General features: G+C 37.5%; 1 protein-coding gene and 1 long non-coding RNA gene across 2 annotated transcripts; one reads left to right on the forward strand and one right to left on the reverse strand.

Moving 5' to 3' along the window:
- The first annotated feature begins 10,641 nt into the window (after nt 1-10,641).
- Nucleotides 10,642-11,235, forward strand: LOC110689046. The gene is made up of 2 exons (XM_021865792.1): nt 10,642-10,867; nt 10,958-11,235. The coding sequence occupies exons 1-2, from the start codon at nt 10,642-10,644 to the stop codon at nt 11,233-11,235; spliced, it is 504 nt and encodes a 167-aa protein (XP_021721484.1).
- Nucleotides 11,236-18,545: 7,310 nt separating this feature from the next.
- Nucleotides 18,546-20,029, reverse strand: LOC110689069. Its single transcript, XR_002504795.1, has 2 exons — nt 19,296-20,029; nt 18,546-18,798 (listed from the first exon to the last, which is right to left on the reverse strand). It is a non-coding gene; the product is annotated as an uncharacterized LOC110689069 (long non-coding RNA).
- Between the last annotated feature and the right edge of the window lie 7,272 nt (nt 20,030-27,301).

Below are 27,301 nucleotides of genomic sequence, written 5' to 3' on the forward strand. Positions count from 1 at the left end.
TAATCATGTTAAAGCATAGCAAGATCCTAGGCATGATACTAACAAGATTAATAACAAACCCTAGCACGTCACTAAGCAATAAAAATCAAATCTTTAGCCCTAACATGATACTAACATGAATTAACATTAGGAAGAATATAGGAAGCGTCGTACTTTTAATCATACTTGATATTAAAGTTATCCTAGACATGATACTAGGAATCAAAATAACAATCTAAGCATGATATCTACATCATAATATCAATTAAACCATTAAAGTACTTACTTGGATGCCTCGTACCTCTTTCTAATAACAAAATACACGCGTTAGTAACTTCAAGGAAAATAATAAACAAAACAATTAAATTAAATAATTGAAAGAGAGATTTGGGACCAAACCCTCAGAAATTAAAACCTTTCACGTCTAGAGCGAAGGCAACTTCGAATATGGCTAGGCGTTTCAAGACCTTGTGAACACGGAATTTTGTATTAAAAAGCAAAGTATTATAGGAAGAATGAATGAATGTTAAGAATTATTGATGAAAGAGATGAAGATGATGAAAAGAATTGATGAACGGTTTGTTAATAAAGAGAGTTGATTAACGGTAAATGAATATTGATCATTGGTAATTGAAAAAGTGATTGTTGATGAATGAAACCGGAGTTTTAAATACGATATTTATAGAGAAAATCAGCCAAAAAAGATAATTTATCAAAACAGAGTCTGAAGATCGCAAAACTAACTTGGCGCTAGCCCTGGCTCATTGGCGTCAGGACCAGTGGCTAGCGCCAGACGCCAATGGCTAGCGTCTGGCGCCAATCCTGATTCCAGGCGCCAAGGCCTGGGGTTGGACGCCAAATTGGATTTCAACGCGTTTTCGAAAATCTGATAAGTTTCCCATACTGGAAGATAAAATAATATAATTTCAGTCGAAAATGCTATTTGATTTTGATTAAAACTCTGAAGAATCCTAATTGAATTAAGAATGATAAGACCTTCTAGAAGATTCTAAAAGACTAAAACCATTCCTAATTACATTAGGAATGATAAATCATATTAGGCCCTCCCCTAGATCATTGGGCCGTACTTAAAGCTCAAACCGGGCCTAGTTTAGTGAATTGGCCATAAATTCCTCAATATTCATCGGAATTGGGCTTATAATATATCGTTGGAAAGGTCTTTGCAAGCCCCATCCAACTACACCACTATTGGACCCATATCATGAACCAAACAAACTGGATTGGCTGTTTTCTTAAAATAAAGTTTTCAAAAACAGAAAAAAGAGAAAAGAAATAAAACTTTCCGCAACACTAGACCTTTCCACACTTTCGTTTCATTCGATTATGATTCGACGTGAAAGGCACTCATCACTGGGTTTGGTTTTGGGGAGACACAAATGGGTGTCTACAGAAGCCCCTACTTTGACTGAGTTTGGAGAAACGCAAGTTTCGAAAACAAAAGCCAAAGTATCGATAGGGACGGAGAATGATTCAGAACGTTCTGCGATCCTAAATCAATCTTATAACGCCGATACCTGCAAAACTAACATTAGTTAAACAAATAAAAGAGTTAAGAAACGCGTATCTTGCACCGTCGAGCACACGTCTCTGAAAGTAACCGATTGTTGTTGTTTGTTGTTGTTTTGATGACCTCCTGCAAGCTAGAGAATGCCATCCCGCTTGAAAACCGCTACACCTTGTAACTGCTTCCAATTTAGAAGATTGCTTCGCTTGAAACTACCCTCCTTCGCTTTGATAATATTCCACGTCCAAGGGAATACCATCGAAGATTGCTTCACTTGAAACAATCCTCAGTTGTTTGTGACAACCCTCCACAATCTAGGGAACGCCATCTTGCTGTTTGTTTTGATGATCTTCCGCAATCTAGGGAACGCCGTCGATCAATGTTGCTACATCTTGAGCCTTTTCTTGAATCATAGTGACAACCTCCACAATCATAGCAAAAGTCATCGAAGACTGCCCATCTCGTGCTATCTTCTCAAATCTTTGGTGACAACTTCCACAATCTTAGCAAACGCTGTCGAAGACCGCCCATCTCGTGCTATCTTCTCAAATCTTGGGTGACAACCTCCACAATCTTAGCGAATGCCGTCGAAGACCGCCCATCTTGTGCTATCTTCTCAAATCTTGGGTGACAACCTCCACAATCTTAGCGAATGCCGTCGAAGACCGCCCATCTCGTGCTATCTTCTCAAATCTTTGGTGACAACTTCCACAATCTTAGTGAACGCTGTCGAAAATAACTTTACTTGAAGTCATCCTCATTCGATGCGATAATTTTCCCAAAGGAAAAAATACCGAAGACCCACGCCTGTCGATCTTTAAAAGTTCGCCTGAACTTTGCTTTTGCTATGCCTGTACGTCGGCGCTTTCGTTGCTTTGAACCTATACGTCGGTGCCTTTTCTGCTTTTGAGCCAATGCCTAGGCGCTTTAAGTGAGCGCGGGAAAATTAGGTCGTTGACTAACCTCCTCACGGCCAAACAAAATTTATTATAATCCTAAACTAACCCCTAAACAAGTCTAGTGGTAAGTTCGGAGTCGAACCGCAAGGAACGGTAATGTTGGATTGTTCTCGATCTAATGCTTAAGCTACGCCGAAGTCGGTTTATGGATAGTGGACACTACAACTACACTAACACACATATAAAGATCAAGATATTATAAAGTCTACTAGGGGCAAAGATCCACTTTGAACAATTAACAAGTTAATGGGAATCGATTTGATAATCAATCATGCAAACAAAGAATTAAAATGAGAATTAGTTACACTCAAGAGCAATCTCTCAAATTCCTAGCCTAGATCCCTCATTGACTAGGTGCATAGAAGAAATTTACCCAAAATGCAATCAAATATATAAATTCTAATTCACAATCCCTTGTTAAACTAGAACTAACATGCAATTAAGTTTGCTATCTTGGGAGATCAATCCAATCTAAAACAAACAACATGCCATCATCAATTCAATCAATTTAATCACACAATTATCATCAAATTTATCTCAAGTAACTTAATTAACCATATCAAAGCTTCACTCAACACCTAGTAGAATGAAATCTACTTAAACATGATTAACAAAGCAATTAATAAAGCATAAAGAGAGAAGAGAGTAAGAAATGCTCATTGATATAAAATGGAGATCTTCAAATCATCAAATTCCTTCTTTGATTATCCAAAATCCATGAAAACCATTGTTTCTCTCTCCAAAATTTGAGAGTTTCTCTCTCTAAAAACCTAAAACTAACCTAAAACTACTGAAAATATGAATTCCCCCCTCTAAAATGAGCAAAAAATCTATTTATAGCCCTTACTAAATTGCCTAGGAAGCTCCGCAAAAAGTCGAGCAGCGCGTAGAGGAGCGGGCGTGCACCCCTCAGGAGCGGGCGCTCCAAACTTTCTGCCAAACCTTATGCCAAACTTCAAAATTGCACACCCTGTGAGGAGCAGGCGCTCCTGGCTGCGGACTAGGCAAACTGCTCAGCTTCAAATGAGCATATCTCCCATGTTTTACATCGGAATTGAGCATATGACCTGTCGTTGGAAATCTCTCAAGATACGATTTCATCTCCAATTAGAATCGCCCCAAAATTTTTTGTAGATCAAAAGATATAGGCGTTTGAAGTATGATCTTTGCAAATCAAGTGCACATTTCTTCATTACTTGTTCTTTTATGTTTTGTATTTCTTCAATCTTGAGCAATGAACTTATCCAAGTGTTCCTAAACATAAGAGTAAACCAATAAAGTTTAATCTAATGTCATAAGCCACCAAAATATGCAAGAAAAGCCAAAATTGAGCAATAACGACATTTCACACATAAACATGACAAATGTAGTAAAACGTTATTAAAACCAAGTAAAAAGATAGAAAAACTATGAAAAACTAACTAGAAAACTCCTAAAAATAGCGACATAAATGACACTTATCATTAAGCTAAGTGATACGATCTTTCATCAGGTCAATCACTTACTACGATTGTAATCGAGCCGACTACTAATCATGTCCAATTGCTTATAGGGGCTAACTGGCGTACCAAGGAACCCAAAATTGCTGCATGAGGTTGAAATCACCTTCCTGAGAGGCTTCGAGCTCTGTTGTTGCTGAAATATCTCTGGCGCCAAGAATTGGAGTAGGGTCTTCCCTATTCTGCTGCACCTTGTATTTATTTTTGACTATAGGACTTTTCCAATCTTTTTAATCATCTTAGGGTTGACCTAAGGTTTAGCATTTCTTGACTCATTGACTTGACACGACTTAAGGTATAAGCTTGGCTCGCTGTTTGACTGACTCGAGGTTGACTCGACTCGAAGTGTAATGACACATGTATTAGATTCAAATCAAAGTGATATGACACGACATGACTCAATGTGTACATGACTCGTGTGTGCATTGTAATGTGATCGTGCGACTCAAAAAATGCAAAAAAGCAAAAAATTTCCGTCATTTTTGTGGAGGGTACCGAATTTCTCCCGAAAAAGAAAGACGTGAAAAAAGAATCGAAGTTTGAAGATGCATGTTGAATGAGCTTAGTCAAATGTCATTCGGTACTATCTCTCAAGGTTCAAGGATTAATTCATCCTAGGCTATCTCAACTGTTGACTCCATGATGAAGGTATTTAGGTAACTTAGGCACGGAGGCTAAGCACTTCGTACTTTGTGATGCAATGATGATTATGATTGATGAGTGATGTTGATATGATAAGGTATGCTTCAACATTATGATTTCATGACAAAGGGTTCCTAAGGGAAGTATATTTGGTCATGTATCTGTGCAGTGTGTGATAGTGACACTAAAGTTAGACCACAAGAGCTAAGTGTGTGGAAAAATATATTGAAAGAAGAGTCAAATGGTGGTGACTCTTAGGCTAGGTAAGCTAATGATGTAGGGATCAAGCCCCCAAGTCTAGCTCTAAGTGAAAAGGGATGAGCATAGTAAATCCCTTGATATGATCATGGTGTAAGTGTGTGAATGTGAATATGAATGCATGTTTATTACGGTCGCACCTCGATGTGAGGTTGCCTACATATCCGTTAGGAATCAGGCCGAACGTAGCTCTAGCCAAACCTCGCACAAGTGTGTGTATACCTCAAAAAGGTCTTTTAAGGGTTGTAACGTGGTTAGGCTAAAGGATGAAGAAGAAGGGGATAAAGGCTCAAGACCCTAGATAAGCCCCCAAGGTGTGCAACCTCGCTTTTGAATCTTTGTATTTATGCTTGAGTTTCTACTCTTTTTAGCTCTTTTTGCTTTAGCATTTATTTTATTTTAATAAGTGTGAGCAATCTCGATCATGCGGTCTATCACTCACTTGGCATTCATGTTTCTCAGGCACGGTACCGAGCACTCGATAAGAGACGCAATCTGAGACATGTTCTTATCGAAGATATTTTCATATCAAAGAAATTGGAACACTTACCCTTTTGTACACTTGTTTTGGTTTTTTTATTATTGCTTATTTTTTGCTATTGCTTTCTTTTGAATTTGCTCAAGCTCTCTTTAGAATTGCATAAGTTGCACACCATCCCATCCCAAGGTAGATGTAGGTTGAAAAAAGAAGGGTCTATCGTTAGACGAGACTCAAAGTGGTTTACGAAGAAAGGATGTGTAAATTGAAAGGCGAAAGGAGATATGATGTGGCTACAAGGGGTGCCTCAATCATTGGTATACCTTGTGCTAAGCTCGACATGGATTATTTTTTTTTGAATGCAATGTAATGAAATGATCATATGCAAGGAATTAAATTCTCATTTTATTAAGGGAAAAAGGAAAAATCTACAAAATTAATCTAAAGGAAAAGAAAAGGTGCCTATGCTAGACTTATTGGGGAAAGAAAAGATGAAAAAGAAATAGAAAAAGAGGCCATGAAATCTTGTCGTTGAAGCTCGCCTCTTGTCTTGTGTTGTTTGCTTTATCATCACTCGCTCTTCTTGTTAACTGGAGGCATGGGAAGCGTGTTATTATCAATCAAATGTTGGATAGCCTCCTTTAGTTTCCAACAGCTCTCAGTAGTATGACCCCTACCTTGATGGTACTTGCAGTGTTCGTCTGGATTCCAACTAGACAATCTCTTTTCAGGTGCGGGATCTTGAATAGGTCCAATGGGAGTAATGAGTCCTTTGGCATGGAGTCGATCGAAGGCAGTATCGTAGCTCATCCCAATGGGGGTGAATTCTTTCCTTAGTTCCTTCTTAGATCCTTGGTTATCTATGGCTAAAACTTCACTGAGATCAAAGGTACTAACATTGTTACTAGAGTGGGCGTTTTCGGAAGAAGAAGGATTGTCATTCTTCTTTCCTTTCCAGCCACCGTGGTTACTATTGTTAGTAGCTTTTTGCTTTGCAAGGTCATCTTCGATTTCAATTCCGATGTCATAAACGGCCTTGAAAGTATTCAAATTGTGTTGATATTTTAGGTTCTTTGAATACTTTTCTTGGAGATTCTTGATAAACATCCTCACAGATTCCTTTTCGGTGTGGACTTCAATCATCTTGGCGGAATTTTCCCTCCACTTATTAAAGAAAGAAGTAAAGCCTTCATTTTCTTTTTGTCTTAGAATCCCAAGTTGTCTATGGTCGGTTTCAACTTGGATATTGCACTTGTACCTATCAACGAAAGCGTTCACGATTGATTCCCATGTAGAGGTTTTCTTCTTGTCAAGGGAGAAGAACCATTGTTGGAAAACGATTTCAAGAGATAGTGGGAACAGAGAGGGGAAAACCTTCTTATCGATACCCTTAATGGTCATTATAGTTTCAAAAGCTCTTAGATGGAAGTAAGGATTATCTGTTGCCTTGAATTTTGGGATGTCGTTGGCATTGAACTTCTGCGGAAGAAGTTCCTTGTCCAGCGAGACCCCTTGCGAACTTATGCCCTGAAATTTATAGTCACTAGATAGCTTGCTTAGACTCTCTTGCATGAGATCCATCCGTTGTTGCTTCACGGGATCATCGACCTTAAGTGTGAGGAGCTTCAATGTTTCAGTCATGGTAACCAATTGGTTCCTAAGCTCATTGACTTCTTGAGTTGCCATTATCTTCTTAGCCTTCCTCTTTTGACGAATCGGTTTATCAAAAAGCGAGACTTGAATAAAGAGGTTGTCCTTGGTTAATCGCCCTTCTCTCCTCGACCAAGTACTGTGGAAAAGGAATTTGGGGATACTTATTGTTAATTATTTGACTCAAACTTTATTCAACATGCAATGGATGGAGGAGGTGAAGAAAGATGGAAGAATGTGAAGAAAGATTTAGATGGAGGGATATGAAGAATTAGGAGTAGAATGTACCCCAACTCAAATGACGGAAAAGACCGACTTAAGACATGGAAATGGTGATGTGTACTCAAAGTGTGTGCTAAGACTAGTGAGTGTAGGTGACATGTTAAGACTTGTGTCATGACCATGTGGCTAGACTATGTGACCAAGACTCGATTAACGACTTGAGACTAGGTGACATGTTAAGACTCGATTATTGACAGCGAAAATCAACCGAATTAATTAGTAAACTGGTTAATTAGACCCTAGGTGATGACTCGACAAATAATCCGAACTGTCGGCCAAGCGACAGGACTGGCGTCACAATATGGTGATTGGCGCCAGACTTTTTAGTAAATGTCTAGCGCTACACACCATACAGTGGCGCTACAGCTCAGATTTTGGCACCAATATTGGAGCCTCGGTCTGGGACTGTTTTCGATATTATTAGTCATTTGGGGCATGCCTAAAGTCTTACTAGGTCAATTCCGATTAAAAAAACTTTATTGACTCAAAACAATTAATTAATTAATTAGGCAAAGTTAAGAGGAGCATGGAATATATATATGCACAACAAATAATGCACAATTAGTCAAGTAGGCACAACATGATGCAATGAGTTCGCAACCTAACCATGGCTCTAGTTCTCTAAAGTTCGGGATATGGTTTAGTCAAATAGGGTCCATGGTTAATTGTCCAGATGCACCGCGTAGAAGCCTAACCGTGAAGGGTTAACGCGTGTGGATAGGACACCGCGAGTTTTTAGAAAAAACTCGCTTCCATGGTTTGGTGAATTCAACCTCTCAGTTGTACCCTTTGTTGCCAGGAGCGTTCAATCGGGTAGATAGAGCATGAATTCCTAGAGGGTTATGTCCATATGTAGAACACATATGGGTTTCAAAAAAGTGAGAAAAAAATTCAATCAGGAAGTAGGATCGAGCAAACAATACGAAAAACCGGTCTAAATTAGAACGCATATTTCTGGCTCGGTATTCGGGGAAATTGGCGCCAGCAAACAGAGATTGGCGCCAACTTTTAACTGTAGCGCCTGGCGCCAATACTGGCGTCTGGCGCTACGGAAAAAAGTGTGGCGCCAAGCTCTGGCCCCTGACGCTACTTCCCACATGCCTCAGCAGCTTTCTGTGCTCAATAAAATCATCCAGTTTCGCGCGGTGTTATTTCAGTCCTAGTTGTGAAAGACATTTCTCAAATTTCCTACGTGTAAAAATCCTATGTTTTTTACTCATTACGGATGGTATTTCCAATGAGAACCTTTTTATGCATATGACACAATGTTAATAAAAAATATGCACATGAAATACTTAGAACTTTTCGAGTCTCATCCACTCATTCTAAATCATTGCCGAAACAAATTCAGGAATTAAAATAGAAATCCTCCCCAGTGGAGTCGCTAAAAACTGTAGGGAATAGTTTCAAGCCTTTAAAAATCCCACTAGCTTGAACCCCACTGTGATCATACACTAAAGTACGGTGGCGTCCAAAAGGGAAGAAGATAGAGCAAAAGAGTCGCCAACAAGTTTTTAAGGAACTTGTAAACCGTTCACGAGGTGAAGGTTACACCCCTTAACGATCCAAGAGATCGTCAACTCCATATGGTCATGAACCAAATAAGGGTTCGGGGATGATGGTACAAATCCAACCTAAAAGAGATTGAACCTGCCCTAATAATAGGCCTCTACTTTATTCTGGTCGTATTCATGTGCGCTTTCTGACTAACATACAATCAATAGGATTAACCCTAAACCTGTTTAATCTATGTTGGTTGAATATTAATGCACAAATAAACTATTATTGGCGATCACTTGAAATTATAATCACAATTAACCTAACAAGATTATTAAAAATCTTATTAAGCGTGGTTGCAAATACCAATTCCCTTTAACCTGCAATAAAGGTGATCAAGCAATAACAATATAAAATAATATGCATATCAAGCAACATAATAAATAATCAATATCATTAATAATAATAATATCATAATAATAATCAATGATAATCATAATCATGTTAAAGCATAGCAAGATCCTAGGCATGATACTAACAAGATTAATAACAAACCCTAGCACGTCACTAAGCAATAAAAATCAAATCTTTAGCCCTAACATGATACTAACATGAATTAACATTAGGAAGAATATAGGAAGCGTCGTACTTTTAATCATACTTGATATTAAAGTTATCCTAGACATGATACTAGGAATCAAAATAACAATCTAAGCATGATATCTACATCATAATATCAATTAAACCATTAAAGTACTTACTTGGATGCCTCGTACCTCTTTCTAATAACAAAATACACGCGTTAGTAACTTCAAGGAAAATAATAAACAAAACAATTAAATTAAATAATTGAAATAGAGATTTGGGACCAAACCCTCAGAAATCAAATCCTTTCACGTCTAGGGCGAAGGCAACTTCGAATATGGCTAGGCGTTTCAAGACCTTGTGAATGCGGAATTTTGTATTAAAAAGCAAAGTAATAAAGGAAGAATGAATGAATGTTAAGAATTATTGATGAAAGAGATGAAGATGATGAAAAGAATTGATGAACGGTTTGTTAATAAAGAGAGTTGATTAACGGTCAATGAATATTGATCATTGGTAGTTGAAAAAGTGATTGTTGATGAATGAAACCGGAGTTTTAAATACGATATTTATAGAGAAAATCATCCAAAAAAGATAATTTATCAAAACAGAGTCTGAAGATTGCAAAACTAACTTGGCGCCAGCCTTGGCTCATTGGCGCCAGGACCAGTGGCTTGCGCCAAACGCCAATGGCTAGCGTCTGGCGCCAATCCTGATTCCAGGCGCCAAGGCCTGGGGTTGGACGCCAAATTGGATTTCAACGCCTTTTTTAAAATCTGATAAGTTTCCCGTACTGGAAGATAAAATAATATAATTTCAGTCGAAAATGCTATTTGATCTTGATTAAAACTCTGAAGAATCATAATTGAATTAAGAATGATAAGACCTTCTAGAAGATTCTAGAAGACTAAAACCATTCCTAATTACATTAGGAATGATAAATCATATTAGGCCCTCCCCTAGATCATTGGGCCGTACTTAAAGCTCAAACCGGGCCTAGTTTAGTGAATTGGCCATAAATTCCTCAATATTCATCGGAATTGGGCTTATAATATATCGTTGGAAAGGTCTTTGCAAGCCCCATCCAACTACACCACTATTGGACCCATATCATGGACCAACCAAACTGGATTGGCTTTTTTCTTAAAATAAAGTTTTCAAAAACAGAAAAAAGAGAAAAGAAATAAAACTTTCCGCAACACTAGACCTTTCCACACTTTCGTTTCATTCGATTATGATTCGACGTGAAAGGCACTCATCACTGGGTTTGGTTTTGGGGAGACACAAATGGGTGTCTACACATACAATGAATATGTATTCAACAAAGCAATGCAGAAGATACATGAGTACAATCCTAAGGCTGTTGAATATTTACATAGATGCACTGAGATCTGGTCTAGATATAAGTTTGATCCTACAGTGTGTTGTGATCATAACACAACAAATTTTGTAGAATCTTTCAACTCATGCACAAAGCCCTACAAGGGTATACCTGTTTTAAAACTACTTGAAGGTATCCACATCCACAAAATTACTTTAATTTTATTAACACAAGTGCCTTGCATTCCTTTATTTTACATTTTTTGTGCATGCTGTTTTGTAGCTATAAGGCAGTGGGTAATGAAGAGGATTGACTCAAAGTTTGACAAGGCTATAGGCAAGGAGGATATGGAGCTAACTGAATATGCAGCAAAGATTTTGCAAACAAGATCATATGAGTCTAGGTTGTGCTATGAAACCCCATGTCGCGGTGATGGGTTTGAGGTGAGAGACCAACATGTGCATTTTCCCATCAAGCTGAACACTGACACTTGTGGTTGTGGGAAGTGGCAGCATTTAGGGATCCCGTGCAAACATGTACTAAGGGTTATTTACCACTAGAGGCTACAACCTGCAGACTTTGTAGCCCCTTGTTTCAAAGGGAAAAGTTAGGAACTTAGGAGGTCCCCTTAATGGCGCCTAGACCAAGTCTATACCAGCCTAACACTCAAGAAACAAAGAATTAACGCACACAAGTAAGAGACAAGCACCAACAACGTAAACACTTCATTATTTTCATGGCTTACAAATTACAAGGAGTTTCTCTCTCTAGAGCTCCCAAATTCGATACCAAGCAAATGAATGCCTTGACCTATTTATAGGCACTGACTACAGCCCAGTCAGATAGGATAACTGCCCACTATACCCACTATGTCCATGATCTAATTATTTTCCACTACTTGGATGCTACTTGGATGTATCTGGACTTGTCCACGTACTCAAGGAAGTTATCCATGTTCAACATGCTCTTGTAACTGCTTGTTAACCGCCATACCCCACTATGCCATGTTCCTATATTTAAGAGACATGCATCAGTTATGCATATGTGGCGCTCAACCACATGATAAGTTTAACCGCCTACTCCCTTAGTGTTCTTATTTTCTAGGGCCACTAAGTGGGTGGTGTAACTTCTACATGACGTGGCATTCTCCTCTCAGAATAACTACCCACGTTCATGGCTACACCCCACTACTTTAGTGTTCCTATTTTATAGGAACCGTCCCCGTAGTGGCTTAACTGCGTTCCCGTCTGACCATATTCACAAGCACAGTCAAGATAACCGTTAGTCAACCCACTAACATTATGGTCCCTATATTTTAGGAACCATACTTAGCCAGGTGCCACCTCAGCATAACCGTTCCAACAATTTAGAGAGAGTGTTGCAACGTGAGTGGTTACCTCAACCGCCCACTAGCCCCACTATTCAGTTAATCCCTAAATTCAAGGCAACCGCATGCAACCACGATGACTAAGCATAACCGGCAAAGAGTCCCTACTATAAATAGCACACTAAGGGGAGCTTTAGTTAGACCAATCATCAAGCCAAAACATTTCCTCAACATCCAGCATATAGCCACACAATCCCATGGTTCCCTCGAAAGACCCATAGTCATCGTTCCTCCATGTTGGAGCCATTACGGTCTCCACTACAGTAGTGGACCATAGAGACACCTTCACATGATCCTAAGAGCATCCCTTAACCAAACCACACACCACTTATCTAGCATGCTCTAACTAAGTCCCAAGCCCTTGTTAGTTGCCCCGCACCTGCCCTAGTTGAGACCATCGAGTCGGTTTGTCCTATCGAGTGTCCACCATAGCCATCCAAGTGTGCTATAGTCCCCATAGGCCAGCCTATGTCTGAGACAATGCCCAAGGCCCCTATCCCCAAGGCCACCCTTAAGTCAGCCCCTGACCCTTGAGTGAGCACTCGCCCCTAAAAAGCTTTATTTTGATCTGGGCATGAAATAATAGTGAACACCCAACTGACGTAACACAATAATGGGGTCTCAAGCCCGATATCAACCTTGGCCCTATGGCCATGTATGATCTATTAGGTAACTAATAAGTCCCCTCAATAAGTATCAAAGGTTGTTATGAAGTTTTGCGCATCCACACACTCCGAGGATCTTTTAGTGCGCACGCGCTAGCCATAGGTCCAAGGCCTAGCTAACCAAGGCTTTGCTAGAACCATGGACTAAGCACTTGGGGGTCATCCTTGATAACCTCACAAACCATAGACATGGTAGTGAGCCACTTAGCCTCACTTGGCTCGTTCTTGCCAAATCGATCACGCACTTGCTCGCGTGGGCAAGTGAAAACTCGAAGACCTTGCGCGCCCACACGGGGTGGTCGATGACCATGCCTAGGTCGACCCAAAAGTGACCGTGAAACCTTTCCATTATTGTGTCCTCCCCTTCCCTGTTATTTATCCAAGTGAATTGTGGACCTTTGAATGGTAATTCAATTAAGCCACAATCGAGGCGCCATTGACTAAACCACACTGCCCCTCTAATATGACTCGATCCACCCAGTTTTTGCGAAAGAAATTCAACTTGGTTAAAATACCTATCAGAATATGATTGCCAGGGAATGCATTCAGATGGGATGATAACATTTTCCAGACCTGTTTTATATCCTCTAAGTAAGGCTAACCATAAACAAAGGTGCAAATAAATTCAAAGTTCATCTGGTCCAAGACCTTACAGGAAATAAAAAAACGACTACTGGCTAGCCATTCAATAGAGAAAATCTTAGACCATCCTATGAAAAGACCCCCAGCCAACTCCTAAGCATCAACTCTAGAGCAAATACTATAACCCATTCTAGAGAAAACAAGGATAATTACAGATACATGACACTTAGTTTCTAAAATGAAAATATAATCAACAGACATGCATCTAGTACTACTACTAATAAAGGGAATTGTAGGGGGAGACAACGACCCTAAGCCCCTACAATTCCAACTCTAAATTCTCAATTAGCACCTCGTGGCTTTCCTAGGGTAGCCATGGAACCATTCCAACACGAGCAGCAGCACTTGAAGAAAATTGGCACCTCCTTCTTAATCCCATTCTTTGCAGCAGAGTCCACTAACACAACACCTTTCCCATCCCCTAGAACCACCAGCCTCAGCGAGTCATCGTTTGAAAGACCTAGATTTTGCATTCGCACCCCTATACACCTTGGTCTTCTTTCTCTTCTTTCCCCTGGCCTTGTCCACATTGGGCTCGCCCTAGGCCTGCTCTTTTGGATCTAGATTGAGATTCAAAATTGAGTAAATTCCACGTTTGACTCCACTGGGCTCACTATTGGGCTCGCTTATCTTCACTCCACTGGGCTCACCACGCTTGAAATTATCCATCAGGAACCCGCTGGGCTTCCAATAAATATTTTTCGTGGGCCAAGCAGAAACTGGGTCTTTTTTCTCGGACTTAGCTTGCTGGCCCGCTTAAACCTGCACAGGCACTATTTTTTCCTTGGCCTTAAAGGCCACGTCGACAGTGGACCCTGGTAGGAGACCTTCCCTTTCCGAATCCAATGACAGTGGGGAGATGTTCAAATCACTAATTGTAGTCATGTGATTGGGCAGATCTAATTTTGGAGAGAAAAAGGAATCTGGTGAGTTGGGAAAGCTATGTGGCTTTAGGAATAAGTAATAAATTAAAAACAAACCAATAAAAGGAATGCCAAGATTAGTATGTTACATTGATCGAATTAAGCCTAGGTTTAAAAGGCTGCGTTGGTTGTAGCATTAATATGGTTATGAATTGTTTTATTTACCAAAATCTCCACTAATAGCATGTAAAACTATTGCATACCCCTCTGATGAAACGGTTTGTCGTTGTCAATCATCAACCTTTGAAAAATTGAGAGAAGCTATTCTCCACCATCGAAGAGACATAATGAAAGATGAAGTATCATTGTAGAGAAAAATAACTGTGCTTTACATCCTTTTTCCTTGACCATGCAAGATAAAGTAGCCAAAGAAAATGCTATGTTTATGAAAGGGCATTTCTCCCCAAAAAAATCAACCATTCGTCAGCTTGAACTAATATTGCTAATCTCAGCTTTATTACATGGGAACTTTGAATCACCTTGTGCATTGTATACAAATTAAGAAAAAAAATGGAAGGATGCATTAATATTTCTAATTTCGGCTACCATTACAACCTTTGAGTTTAAACCAACAAAGGACTTCTTGAGCAGATGAATATAGAAGCAAGAAGATTAAAGGCAAATATTCATTACTGCACTGAAAAATTAGTAATCATTAAACAATCATAATTCATTTAATCAGCGTTGTCTCAAAGGCAAAGTTTGAAAGTACAAAGCCATAGGAATCCTAGTCAGTTCTCAAATATTTCAAAAGCTTCATCCTGTGTTGCACCTTTGCTTGCAATCCTCAACGAGAATGCTTATCCTAAAACAAAATAATAACGTAATTGTTGGCTACCAAACAATTCCCATCAAGTGAAAATTGCGTCATTTCTTTATAGTCACTGCCCTAGACATAAAATTTTCATACACAAAATCCAAAGAATAAGACATAATGATAAGGTATAGATCATACACGAAACCCGAATCCTAACTATTTTTTTGACACATAAGACCATACTATCCCTCCGGCAACTCACCATTCACCCAAATTAAATACATAAATAAAATACACCGAATCTAAAATTGTATGTTTATTGACTGATCAATAGATTTATTCATAAAAAAGAGAGAAATTTAGATCTCTCCTCTGTGATTGTCTCTAAAATAAATCAATATCAACAACACAATCTTCTACTTTCAGATACGAAACAAAGTTAAATGATTTCTATTACACTCTAGTTTGGAAAAATGCCTTTTACCAACAACCCCCAAAAAAGAAACTGTAGAAATATTAGAACTATCTTTATACAAAGTAGTCACCTAGTAAACTATTTCATGAAACAAAAGGGGCCAAAAAACATCCATCACATAATGCTTTTACTTAGACTTCTATCAAAGATAATAAAGTCGGAGTGACTAAGCATGATCAAGCATCAACTATGTAACAATAACAATCCCACCAGTTTTAGAAACAGATCTCAAAGAAAGATCCTTTAAAAGAAATAATAAAGAGAAAATTACGAATATGACAATGGCTAAAAGTTTAGAATTCGAAATGTTCCAATCTCCATGCCTCCCCCTCTTTCTCTTTTCTCCTATGTATCACAAGGTTAGGAAATCTTTTCCTATATACTTTATAAAAATCTTTGTAAAAACCACTCACCTAAAGGTCGAGGAATCTCTTCATGCATCACCACTCAGGAGAGATTTAAATTGTAGACATTGGGGGGGGGGAGGGGGGAGGTTGAGCAGGCATGAGGCACAACTTGGAGCTTATAAAATAGAGAAATAATGTTATGATGTAGCATGATATAAATAAATATCTATCTCTAAAAGTCACCCATTGGTTCTAGTTGTAGGTTTTCTTGGCCATTCTCATTTGCTAATGCTGGAAAAAAAACCTACTCAAAGCCTTGAAATTTTATCAATTGTTGAGGTTGGCTTCTTGGCTGAGTCCATGCACAACTGTACTAAATAAGCCCTAATATCATGGAGATTCTCATGTAGATGAGCAACCATGAGTGTTGAACCACCAGGAAAGCATAGTGCCTAGTGCGTGACATATATCTGATAAGAAATCTAAGAACTATACCTTTTGTATTCACCTCTGCTATTGATAGACATACAACCTTACTTATGAAGAGCATATGCACCCAATGCCTGACCTAAGTCAATGGCCATTAGTCAAACTGCCTAACATATTACTACTAGTGGTGAAAAGATCTGTAGGAAGACCAAAAAAAGCAAAGAAGAAGAGGGCTAAATGAAGAAAGGAAAGGAAAGAGGCATTCAACAGTTAAGTGCAACTTATGTAATGAGTTGGGGCACAACATGTTGACATTCTGCATCAAGGAAAAAAATCTCTACAACTTTAGCAAGCACATCAAACACCTCCTCTCATCCCAAGAAGAAAACAAAGAGAGTATCATGAATGCACAACAACTCAGCTTTTTAATGCACTACCAGTTCATCCATGTAATTTTTTGAACATTAACAGTGTAGTGTGTGCTGTGTTGTCTTGTTTATTTTGACATATTCTTGTAACTTTTTAGGTAATTTATGCAAACAAGGAGGTAGTTTTTGAGCACATGATTTGAACATGAAGCCATTATATACTATGCAAATGATTTAATTTCCCTATTTATTAAATTTCATTGCAATTACAATACTTCATTTCATCATTACAATCACAACTACAACACACATCAGTGCCCCCAATTTCATTATACAATTTAGAACTTTTTGCTGCTGCTTGATTTTCTTCTTCAATTGTTTTAGTTCTTCATACAAATTGCTTTGTCCTGAGCCACCCTTTACATAACAGCTTCCCTTCTGACCTTCTTCTTGCATCTGAACTTTGCACCATTTGAAGCTATTACATGAATCACACTTATAATACAACCTTTGTGGATTAGATGTCGACTCGAGCTACTAATTACGTATTTTCTACCACACTTGCAAAATTGGTTTGGAACTCTAACATATGCATATTCATGTATTGAGGAGGATGTGTTTGATATCAAACTCAAGATTATATAAAAAGGGTTGCTATGTGTGTTCTAAGTGTCAAATTTTTACAACAAATTGGGTGTAACGGCTAGTTTACTCTAAAAAAAAAATTCAAAAATTGTGAAACAAACTAGACATTGCAACTCATTAATTCAGAGGTATATTGTGTAAAAATTTACAAAAGTAATGGTATTTGGTGAAATATGTAAACTACTAAGTGTCATTTCATGAAATAAGTTTCGCATTAACTGAGAACTAACAGCCAGACCTCATTTATGGCACGAGGTGTCATTGTACTATTTGTTAGTAGAATTTGGTGAATTTTTAAAAGGTTGATGGCATTTGGAAAAATAGTCGTAAAAAATAACACACCTTAAACGTAAAACTAGTGGGGTAGTTGAGAAAATAAATAATTGTAAAAAGCAAAAGTAGTGGAAAAATAGGAGGAGAGAGAGTATTATGTTGGGTCCACTAAGTGTGAGAAATGAATTAATTACTGTAAAAGCTTTCCATAAAAGGAAATGGAGCAAGTATTTAAAAACGGCCGGAAAAGGAATTAAGTGGAGCAAGTATTTAAAAACGGAGGGAGTAGATATCACCATCCCTTCCTCTATTCCAGCTAGTTTTTGACTAAGGGGGGACCCATTATAAGCATGTATTTTTTTTTGTTTAGTGTACACGTGTAATCATGTGATTGATAAAAACAAATAGAAAAATTTAAAAACAATTACAATAAAATCAATTTTTTATTTTTTTTTCAAAAAAAAATTCAAATAACCTAGCCCTCAGCAACCACCCCTCCCCCCATATCTTACCACCCACTGAGAACAACATCCCCCACCCAAACTTGCCGCTCACCGGTCACCCCCACACCAACCAACCACCTCCATCCACTTACCCTGCCAGTACCCCTTTTTGCAAACCCCTCTAAGCTAGGGGTGAAAGTTTGGTATTCGGTTTGGATTTTACACCAAATCGAATCCAAACCAAATTATTTTGCTTTTGGATTATTAAAACCGAATTTGGATTCAATCCAGTCAAATCCATACCGAAATAATTTGGTTTGAAAAATGAATCCAATCAAAACTAATTTTTTTGGGCTGTCATTTAAGGCCTTATATATTGGGCTTTTAATTGGACCAATAGTTTTAGCCCTTAGGCCTAAATTTTGTACCTGTTCAATTGTTCATATAAATTTTAAGGAAAAATCTTCCTAACACTTAAGTCTTTAAGCCTAATTTTTGCCTAATTAAGAAATATCATAATAAAAAAAAACTTTCAGCCATTAGAATAAAATTACAAACATATTAAAAGTCTTAAAAATGAATTATAAGTCACATAAAATGAGATAACAGTCCATGGAACCAACTTAATTCAACTACATCAGCTTAATTCAACTGACAGCAAGCTTAATTCAACTTGGCAGGATTGGCAGCTTCAACTCAGCCGCTTTAACTCGGCAACTTCTACTTTTCACCAACAGTCCCTTGAACATTACCCATATTTGTTAACCTTCTGTTTTAAAAAAGAAATAAACAACATATTAACACAATGCAACATATGGCAGGGACTGACGAACTTAGAGTTCATACTCCACAGCACATATACTAAGCCATTAATAATTGAAAGATTTACCATGCATGCATAGCCATAAATAGAGCAGTAACTGAGCTTGAATACATATAAACATCAAACTTAAAATTCATCAGACCAACATATAAACACCTCATAACAATATATAGTACACCAAACTTTAAATTTAGAACAACTAATAAACATATAATCAAACTTAAAGTTCCAAGCTTAAAATTTAGAACAACCAAACTAAAACAATCAAATTAAAGTATGATATATAATCTAAAAAAAAGTGACAACTAAGGGCAGCAACAATGAATGGACTTAATTCGAAGATTTCGAACATAAAAACCAACACAATTGGGGAAAAAACTAGAAAATAAACAACCAACATCAATGGAATTAATTCAAACATAACAACAGAGAAGATCTATTACGTTTGAGTGAAAGTGACCGAGGTGTTGGTGAGGGAACACGCACAAGGGAGCCGCAAGGTGGTGAGGGAGTTGTTCGCGCAAGGCGGTGAGGGAGCCTCAACTCGCAACTCGCAAGATCTAATAAAATCGCAACCTAGAATTTGCAAGATATGAACTCGCAACTCAGAATTCGCAAGTCATAGTTCGCGCAAGTTGGTGAGGGAGGTCGTGAGGTGGTGGTGTTCGCGCAAGGTGGTGACTAGTGAGAAAAGGGGGAGAATTTAGGGAGGTGGTGACATGGTGAGGGAGGCATGGATATGCGGAGATCTTGAGTTCAGAAGAAAGGAAAGAGGAAATGGAGAAGAGGAAATGGGTTGGGGTTTAGGCTTATATATGGAGGGGAAATGGGTTGGGGTATTAGGGCTTGTATAATTCGGTTTGGAATTTCGGTGTTCAGTTTTTTGAAGCCATAAACCGAATCCAAATCGAAATATTTGGTTTTGGATTTTTGGAACCGATCCAAATCAAAAACCAAAAAAAATCCAAATCGAATTGTTAATTCAGTTCGGTTTGGTTCGATTTTCGATTTTAAGTCGTATTACTTTCATCCCTACACTAAGCCCCACCCTTGCTCAGGAAACCCCACCAAGCCCCCTCCCATGCCCACAAAATACCACCTAGCCCCCACCTCTTCCACAAAACCTCCTCCCCATCCCTATCCTCAACATTCAAAGTCCAAACTGCCCTCTTCCCCTAAAAGCACCCATCACCTAATTAAACCCCCACCTCAAAACTACCCTAAACTAAGGAGGGTGGGCTGAATCGTTGAGGGGGAAGGTAAGGTGGTCGAAAACAAGAATCGACAAGGGGGGGGGGGTGCTGGAAACAAGGATGAGGAAGGGAGGAAGTGTCGGAAACAGGGATGGGGAAGATGAATGATTTATGTCTTCGTCAAGCACAATTACTAGATATATAAATGGATCAAATTATGGAGAACTTAAGTTCGTTTTTTGGGTCATCATTATATCATAGCTAGAGGTACTAATGATTTTGTACCTGATTTTCCGATCAAATAGCTACGTTGAATACATGCTTCAAAGGTATGATTATGTGATTTTTGTGTGTTATGCATGCGATCTTGATTTAGTTGTGTATGAATATGATTCAAGAAATTCCGCTTATAGTACCTAAAAGTCCTACAGTGGTATCAGAGACTCTTACATGAGCACGCTTGATTATAATTGTAGGCGTCGCTCGAAGTGCGCCCACGTAAAAGCATGTGGTGAATATGCTTAGCACTCATAGGAAGTGGGAATTGACATAATACGATTAGGGACAAGGAAAGTAGGGAGCCGCCAACAAGTTTTTAAGGAACTTGTAAACCGTTCAAGGATCATAAAAAGGCAACCACGATAAGGGACAACGATAGGCAACAACGATTGACCCGTGAAGGTTACACCCCATTCATAATCCATGAGATTACTAACTCCATATGGTTCGAAACCACGAAAGGAGGATCGGGGATGATGGTACGAAGTGAGTCATGGAGTCACATTCGCCCGTATTGGCCTCTACTCGATTCTTATAGTGAAAAATGATTCCTGCGATCTCAAAGGCATACAAACAGAGATTCAATTTTCTCCAAACTATTATTATTCTAAATTGGTTGAATATTAATGCAACATATAATTCTAAAATATTGTGATCACTTGAATTAATTAACAAGATTAAAAAGGAACCTAAACTAGTTGTCCAAATTATCTTATTAGGCGTGATTTTCAATTACATATTTCCTTTAACATGCAATATGGTGATCATAATAATAAATAATAGAACAAACATTAATATTGGAAGCAAATTAACCAAAATTCCAACAACATAAAATCGTAAGAAAAATAATAGAAATTAAAGGAACATAATTCTTACTTTGATTCTGTTTGTTTGCAACTACAAAATAATAAACGAGTTAGTAACTTCAAGGAAATAAAACAATAATTAAATTAAATTAAATAAATTAGAGTTGATTTGGGGCCAAACCCTCAAACAATTCTACCTTTCACGCCTTGGCTTAAGGATGGAACCACGAGTAAAGTATGAACTCCTTTGAGTACTTGAAGAAGGAATTTTGAAATGAGAAGGGTAGGCTAGTGTTTAGGCTAAAGCATAGAAGAGAGAAAAATAAAACTAGAGAATTAATTGATGCCCCGTACATCATAAATGAGGGGGTATTTATAGGGAAAATGTGCTGAGGGAGCACACGGAACCCTAAAATGATAAAAACCCTAAAAAAAGTATCCCGTGACACGACAAACTGTACCGTGACACAGGAAGTCCCACCGTCAGACGGAAAACTTTCCCGTGACACGGTACATTTTTAGTGTGACGCGGGAAATTTTCAGAAAACGGGAGAGAAAACGCGTTAAGGGTTTACGCGGAAAAGACACGGAATGTCCCGTGTCACGGCAGACTTCCCGTGTCACGGGAAATCCCACCGTCAGACGGGACTGATTCCCGTGACACAGTAGGTACCTGCCGTGGCGCAGGAATTCCCAGCCCATTTTTCCGTCTAAATACATTTTTTAACCCTAATTTCATTCGGCATTTTAAGTGCCGATTGATAATTTCGGGCCTTTTCTGACTTATTATCATTTGGGCTAAAATAAGAAAATAATTAAATAAAAATAAATAAAAGGTTTGGGCCAAAAATAACAAAACAATAAAATAAAAAAAGGTTTGGGCTAAAATTAAATAATAAGTTTGGGCGAAAATTAAAACTATGCTTTTTCCAAACATCAAGACTAATCCGTGGACTGTTCAAAAATATGAATTTAATCAAATACGATTTTTTAAGCACTCTCGGGATTAAAAACTGAACCCGACCAATAGTAGCAGTGAAAGGTTGTTCATCATCGGGTTTGATTTTGGGGAGACATTTTTAGGTGTCTACAATAATTATATGATTATTTAATTTCCATGTTCATAATTTTATAATCAATTAAGAGGGAGAAATTAATTTATTATGGTTCAATTATTATACTATCTCTAGAACATATTATATGTAACTTTTGCCAAAAACGAAAATATCACATTAGATGCAACTTTCCCATTATTTCCTTTTTTAGTAATTTTTTTTAATGAAATCATGCAAATACCCTTACTCAAAATATTATAAACACAATTAAATAACTAAATCAGAATTCATTAAATAATAATTTAACCTAATTAATATAATTCTTCTCCCTAAATTCAATTCACCCAAAATTAAATCCAATAAACAATCAACTTCCACCCATTCATCTTTCACAACTATTTTGACCACCACCACCTTCAACGTCACCGGCCACCACCACCTTCAACGTCACCGGCCACCCCCACCTTCTACATCTGGAACGCTCTCATTCTCTCTCTATCTGTCGCAAGAATCAGACCTCCCATCTATCTCTTCTTCTCTTAATAAGATATGATGAAGTAGGGGTGGTTGGGATTGTATTGGGTACTTTATGAGGTTTTTAGGGTAGGTTTGAGTAGATTGGGATTAGTAGTGGAACGTTTCGACAAGGTTTTGAAGTTTTCGAGGTGGGTTCGATGGGACTAGGTCGGGTTAGTGGTGGTGTGGGTTTAGGTTGGTTTTGGGTTGGTTTAAAGTGGTTTTGGGTGGGTTTAGGGTAGTTTTGGGTTTTAGGTGGGTTCAGGGTTGGTTTCGGGTGGGTTTTTGGGTGGTTTCGGATGGTTTCAGGGTGGTTTCGGGTGGGTTCAGGGTGATTTTGGGTGGGTTCAAGGTGCTTTTGGGTTTTGGGTGAGTTTAGGGTTGGTTTTGGGTGGGTTTTTTGGTGGGTTCAGGGTGGTTTCAGGTTTGTTCATGGGTGGTTTAGGGTGAGTAGGGTGGTTTTGCGGTGGTTCTAGGTGAGTAGTAGTGGTTCCAGGTTAGTTTTACGGTGGTTCAGGGGTGAGTGGAGGCGGTGCATAGGAGGTTGCGGTTTAATAATTATGCTAAAAAAAGCCATGAAAAGGACCAAATTATGCCCTAGATTGCTCTAAAATTTTTGAACACTATACACCAAATTTAGAATTTTTCGAAAATAATAGCCTATATTTAGATTTTGTGCTTGTTTTTTTTTTTATTTAATTCGAATTGTTTCATGTTTCATAATTTTAATTAAAATTGATTTATACATAAAAATATTTTGTGTATGATCATCAATTTAATTTTACGAGTTAAAATTAAATTTGAATTATTTTATGATGAACCTTAATTTTAAAATTGAACATGGGTTTAGTTTTAATTTTGGATTGATTTAATTTAATTTAAATAAATATTATTTTAATTAAATTAAAAATAAATAAAAAGGTTTTAAGTGACTGGTAGCCACGGCTAAGTGGTGCAGCCACGGTGGCTGCCGACCAAGGTTAGTCAAATAGGGAGGGCAGGTGGTCTGAGTTGCTGGGCAGCATCGTGCAAGTGTTATACGGCTACTATCAAGGCCACACTGTTGCTTCTAGCGATTGTGGCTACTAAAGTAGCCAGCCATCGTGGCTAGCCTAGGCTGGCCACACATAGTGTCGTACAGCCACAACGGAGTTGTTGCTCGCTGCTGCCCTTGCGGCAGTGGCTTTGTAAAGCAGCCAACCATCGTGGCTATCGTAGGATGGCCGAACAGTGCCCTACATCCACGGTAGAGCTGTTGCCATCATGGTGGCCAGTGTTCAAGGCATAATTTTTCAAAAAAAAAATATTGTTTTAAAATATTTCAAGATAAATTCAGGTATATTTTTAAGATAAGATCAAATTTTATTCTAGGATAAAGTCAAATTTTCAAAAGTTGATTAATTTGATAATCATCCATATTTAAAGTTGTTAAATTTGTGATTATCCATAATTAAAGTGGTTAATTTTGGATTAAATTTGTTACAAAATTCTAAGCATATTCTTAAAGGAAAATAATCGATTTTTAATAATGTGAGTATTCCATAATTAAATTAGAATATAATAGATTTTAAATTTTTTTAATTTGCTAGTAATTAGGATAGAAACTCCTAAAGTTATAAGGTTAATCATGGGAAAATAAATATGATTTATCTTTACATATGAAAATATGATTTGATTATATCTTATGTCAAATTTAAAATATATGATATTTTATATATAGATGGCAATGAATAATATACGATATTATCTAATTACGATTCAAAATATGATATATTTTAAGAAATGCATTATTTTAATTATGAACATTCGATGTTGTAGTTCAGACAAGTTTATTGAGTGATTTATTATATGACACTTTTATACTCCCTCCGTTTCACTTTGTTAGTCCCATATAGAAGCAATCACAAAAAATAAGAGAAGGAATAATATTTGGAATCTTACATTTTAGTACAAAAATTACTTAATTAGGGCTTGTTCACATTTACTGAACTGAGCTGAACTAAGCTGAATTGAACTGAACTGAACTGATTAGAGCTGAACTGAACTGAACTAAACTGATTGGAGCCGGACTGAACTGAACTGAAATGAATATTTTATGAGAGAGGGAAATTAAGAGTTGAACTGAACTTAACTGAACTGATTGGAGCTCTGATTGGAGCTGAACTGAACTGAACTGAAATTAAGTAAATGTGAATAGGCCCTTAGTTCTATCTTATTAAATGTTCTGATTTTTTTCTTTGGAAAGCATCTATTACTATACTTATTTAACGTGAGGAATATCAATCAAATGCCATGTCATTAATCCATAAATGGGATTGATGACCAATCAAAAGATTTAATTACTGCTATGTCAGCAATCCGCTAATGGGATTAGAAATTTTAAGACCGAATCAAGAAAATGAAATAAAATAAACAAAGGAATATATTCAATATGGGTAGATCATTTTGAAATGTCCAAAATAGTATATGAGACAAACATTATGAAACGGATGGAGTATAATATATGATATTATGTTTCTACATAAAGACTAGTATGACCCATAGAATCAAAATACGATTTGCCCATCGTGATATATTTTTGTAATCTAAATACGGTTGATAGGATAAAGTCATATCTCCTAATCAAAAGATTCACCTAAGTTCTCTAACTAAAGCAGATAGGGAAGTAGGGTTAAATCCACATGGAAACAAGTCTTTCTATTCCGAATTAATTATTATATATAATCTAAATTATCAAGAAAACAAAGGGTTTGTATGATTTAATCTAAGGGTAAAATCAATAATAATAATCCTAGGGTCGCAGGTTCACCAATAATAATTAATACTCCGGGATAAATATAACAATCAATAATTAATATTGCACATACAACATGATTAATAGGATATCGCAATTTATTAATTAACATAGATCAAATAGGCTCTTGCAATTTACTAGATTCAAGTTCTTATTGAAAATAGCCTTTAATATCAAATTAACATCTGCTCGATTATCAATTCAATATTGCTATACTTTTACAAATAAATCACATCTTCTCAATTCATAATCCTATTGTAAATAATTAAAACAATTCAATATGAAATTATCATGCAATATCAATAATCAGTAAAAAAAATTATCCCTTCATATTAATTATGGATCCCCTAAGAACCCTAGAATTAAACTACTCACAGATAATTAAATCTAAACTAATCAAAGCATATAAAGAAGACATGATTAAGATCAAAACACAAACTAACAAAGCAATTAAAATCAAAGGAATAAATAAAGTGATAAAAGAAGCGAGAAACAATACCTAATGAAGGAATATGAAATTGCAGTTAAAGAGGAAAACTTGAGTTCAACAATAATCTCCAACTAGAAATCTCTCTAAAAGTTTAAGCATAGAAGAAATAATAATGAAAACTTGGCTAATGAAGCTTACATAAAGAGCTTAAATACTAAACCCTAAATTAGCACAAAACGACAAGTCCTAAGCCTCCCAAGAAAACATGCGCCCAAAATAGGCGAGCTTCGCCCAATCGGGCCCGCCTTATTTTCTTCTCTCTGCAATCTAGGCGTCCGCCCGATCTGGACGGTCTTTTCTTGGCCAAGACTCCCTTCTTCTATTCCTTTGGGATCCAGTTACTTGTGTGGCTCAATTCTTCTTCTTCCTTGGTCCATTGCTCAGACCAATTCCACTAACCAAGCCCTTAATGATATGATCGATCTTAGGCTACAAACAACAACCATGAATGTGAACATAGGCATATCTCGTAGTGGCCTAAAAACCATTGGAATATCCAACAAATTTGGGAAATTCCTACAAAACAAATGCCAACTCTACAAAGCACTCGAAATATGTCTAAGATTGACTGTGGGGCAGGGGATGAAAAAAAGCATATAAAATACATATAACAAACTCCCCCAAGCCAAACCCTTTCTTGTCCCTAAGAAAGGCAGTGAATAAAAAAATCATAACTTCACCCCCAAAAAAATTTCAAAACCATGACACAAATCAAAGCCAATCCAACAAACTCCAATTACCATTCTTCTCTAACAGTTGTCAAGTAGAGCAAACCACAAGAGCATATAGAATTCAAGACTAGTGCTTACACACTCAACTCTCATTTATGTGGCGAGTAAGAGATGTAATCGATCGTTCTCCAACCACCCCTTTAATGTGAATAATTCCCTCCCAAACTCACAACACTCGTGCGTTTAAAAAGACAAGCACTCAACCTAGTAGTCGACTTGGAATATATCAAATCATTCTTTGCATTAATTAACAACTACTTTCACATTCACACAACTCTATACACAAAAGTAGAAAGGTCTTCAAAGCTTGTAATGTAAGGCTAGGGTAAAGGGTAGGAAATTGTAACACCCCGACCCCAAAAAAATTAGGGGGGCCTATTGCCACGAAATGCGCATCAAGGGCTAACAACTGTCCTCACAAACCAACACAAGTCCTTCCGGCGCATTTTATCCTCACTCATGCGCACCCCGAGAAAAATTCCCAGGAGGTCACCCATCCCAAGACTACTCCCAGCCAAGCACGCTTAACTATGGAGTATTTAAACAAATGAGCTCCCTAAAAGGCAGATGCACCTTGTTGATATG

This window comes from Chenopodium quinoa, unplaced genomic scaffold, assembly GCF_001683475.1.
Source record: "Chenopodium quinoa cultivar QQ74 unplaced genomic scaffold, ASM168347v1, whole genome shotgun sequence".
NCBI lineage: Eukaryota > Viridiplantae > Streptophyta > Magnoliopsida > Caryophyllales > Amaranthaceae > Chenopodium > Chenopodium quinoa.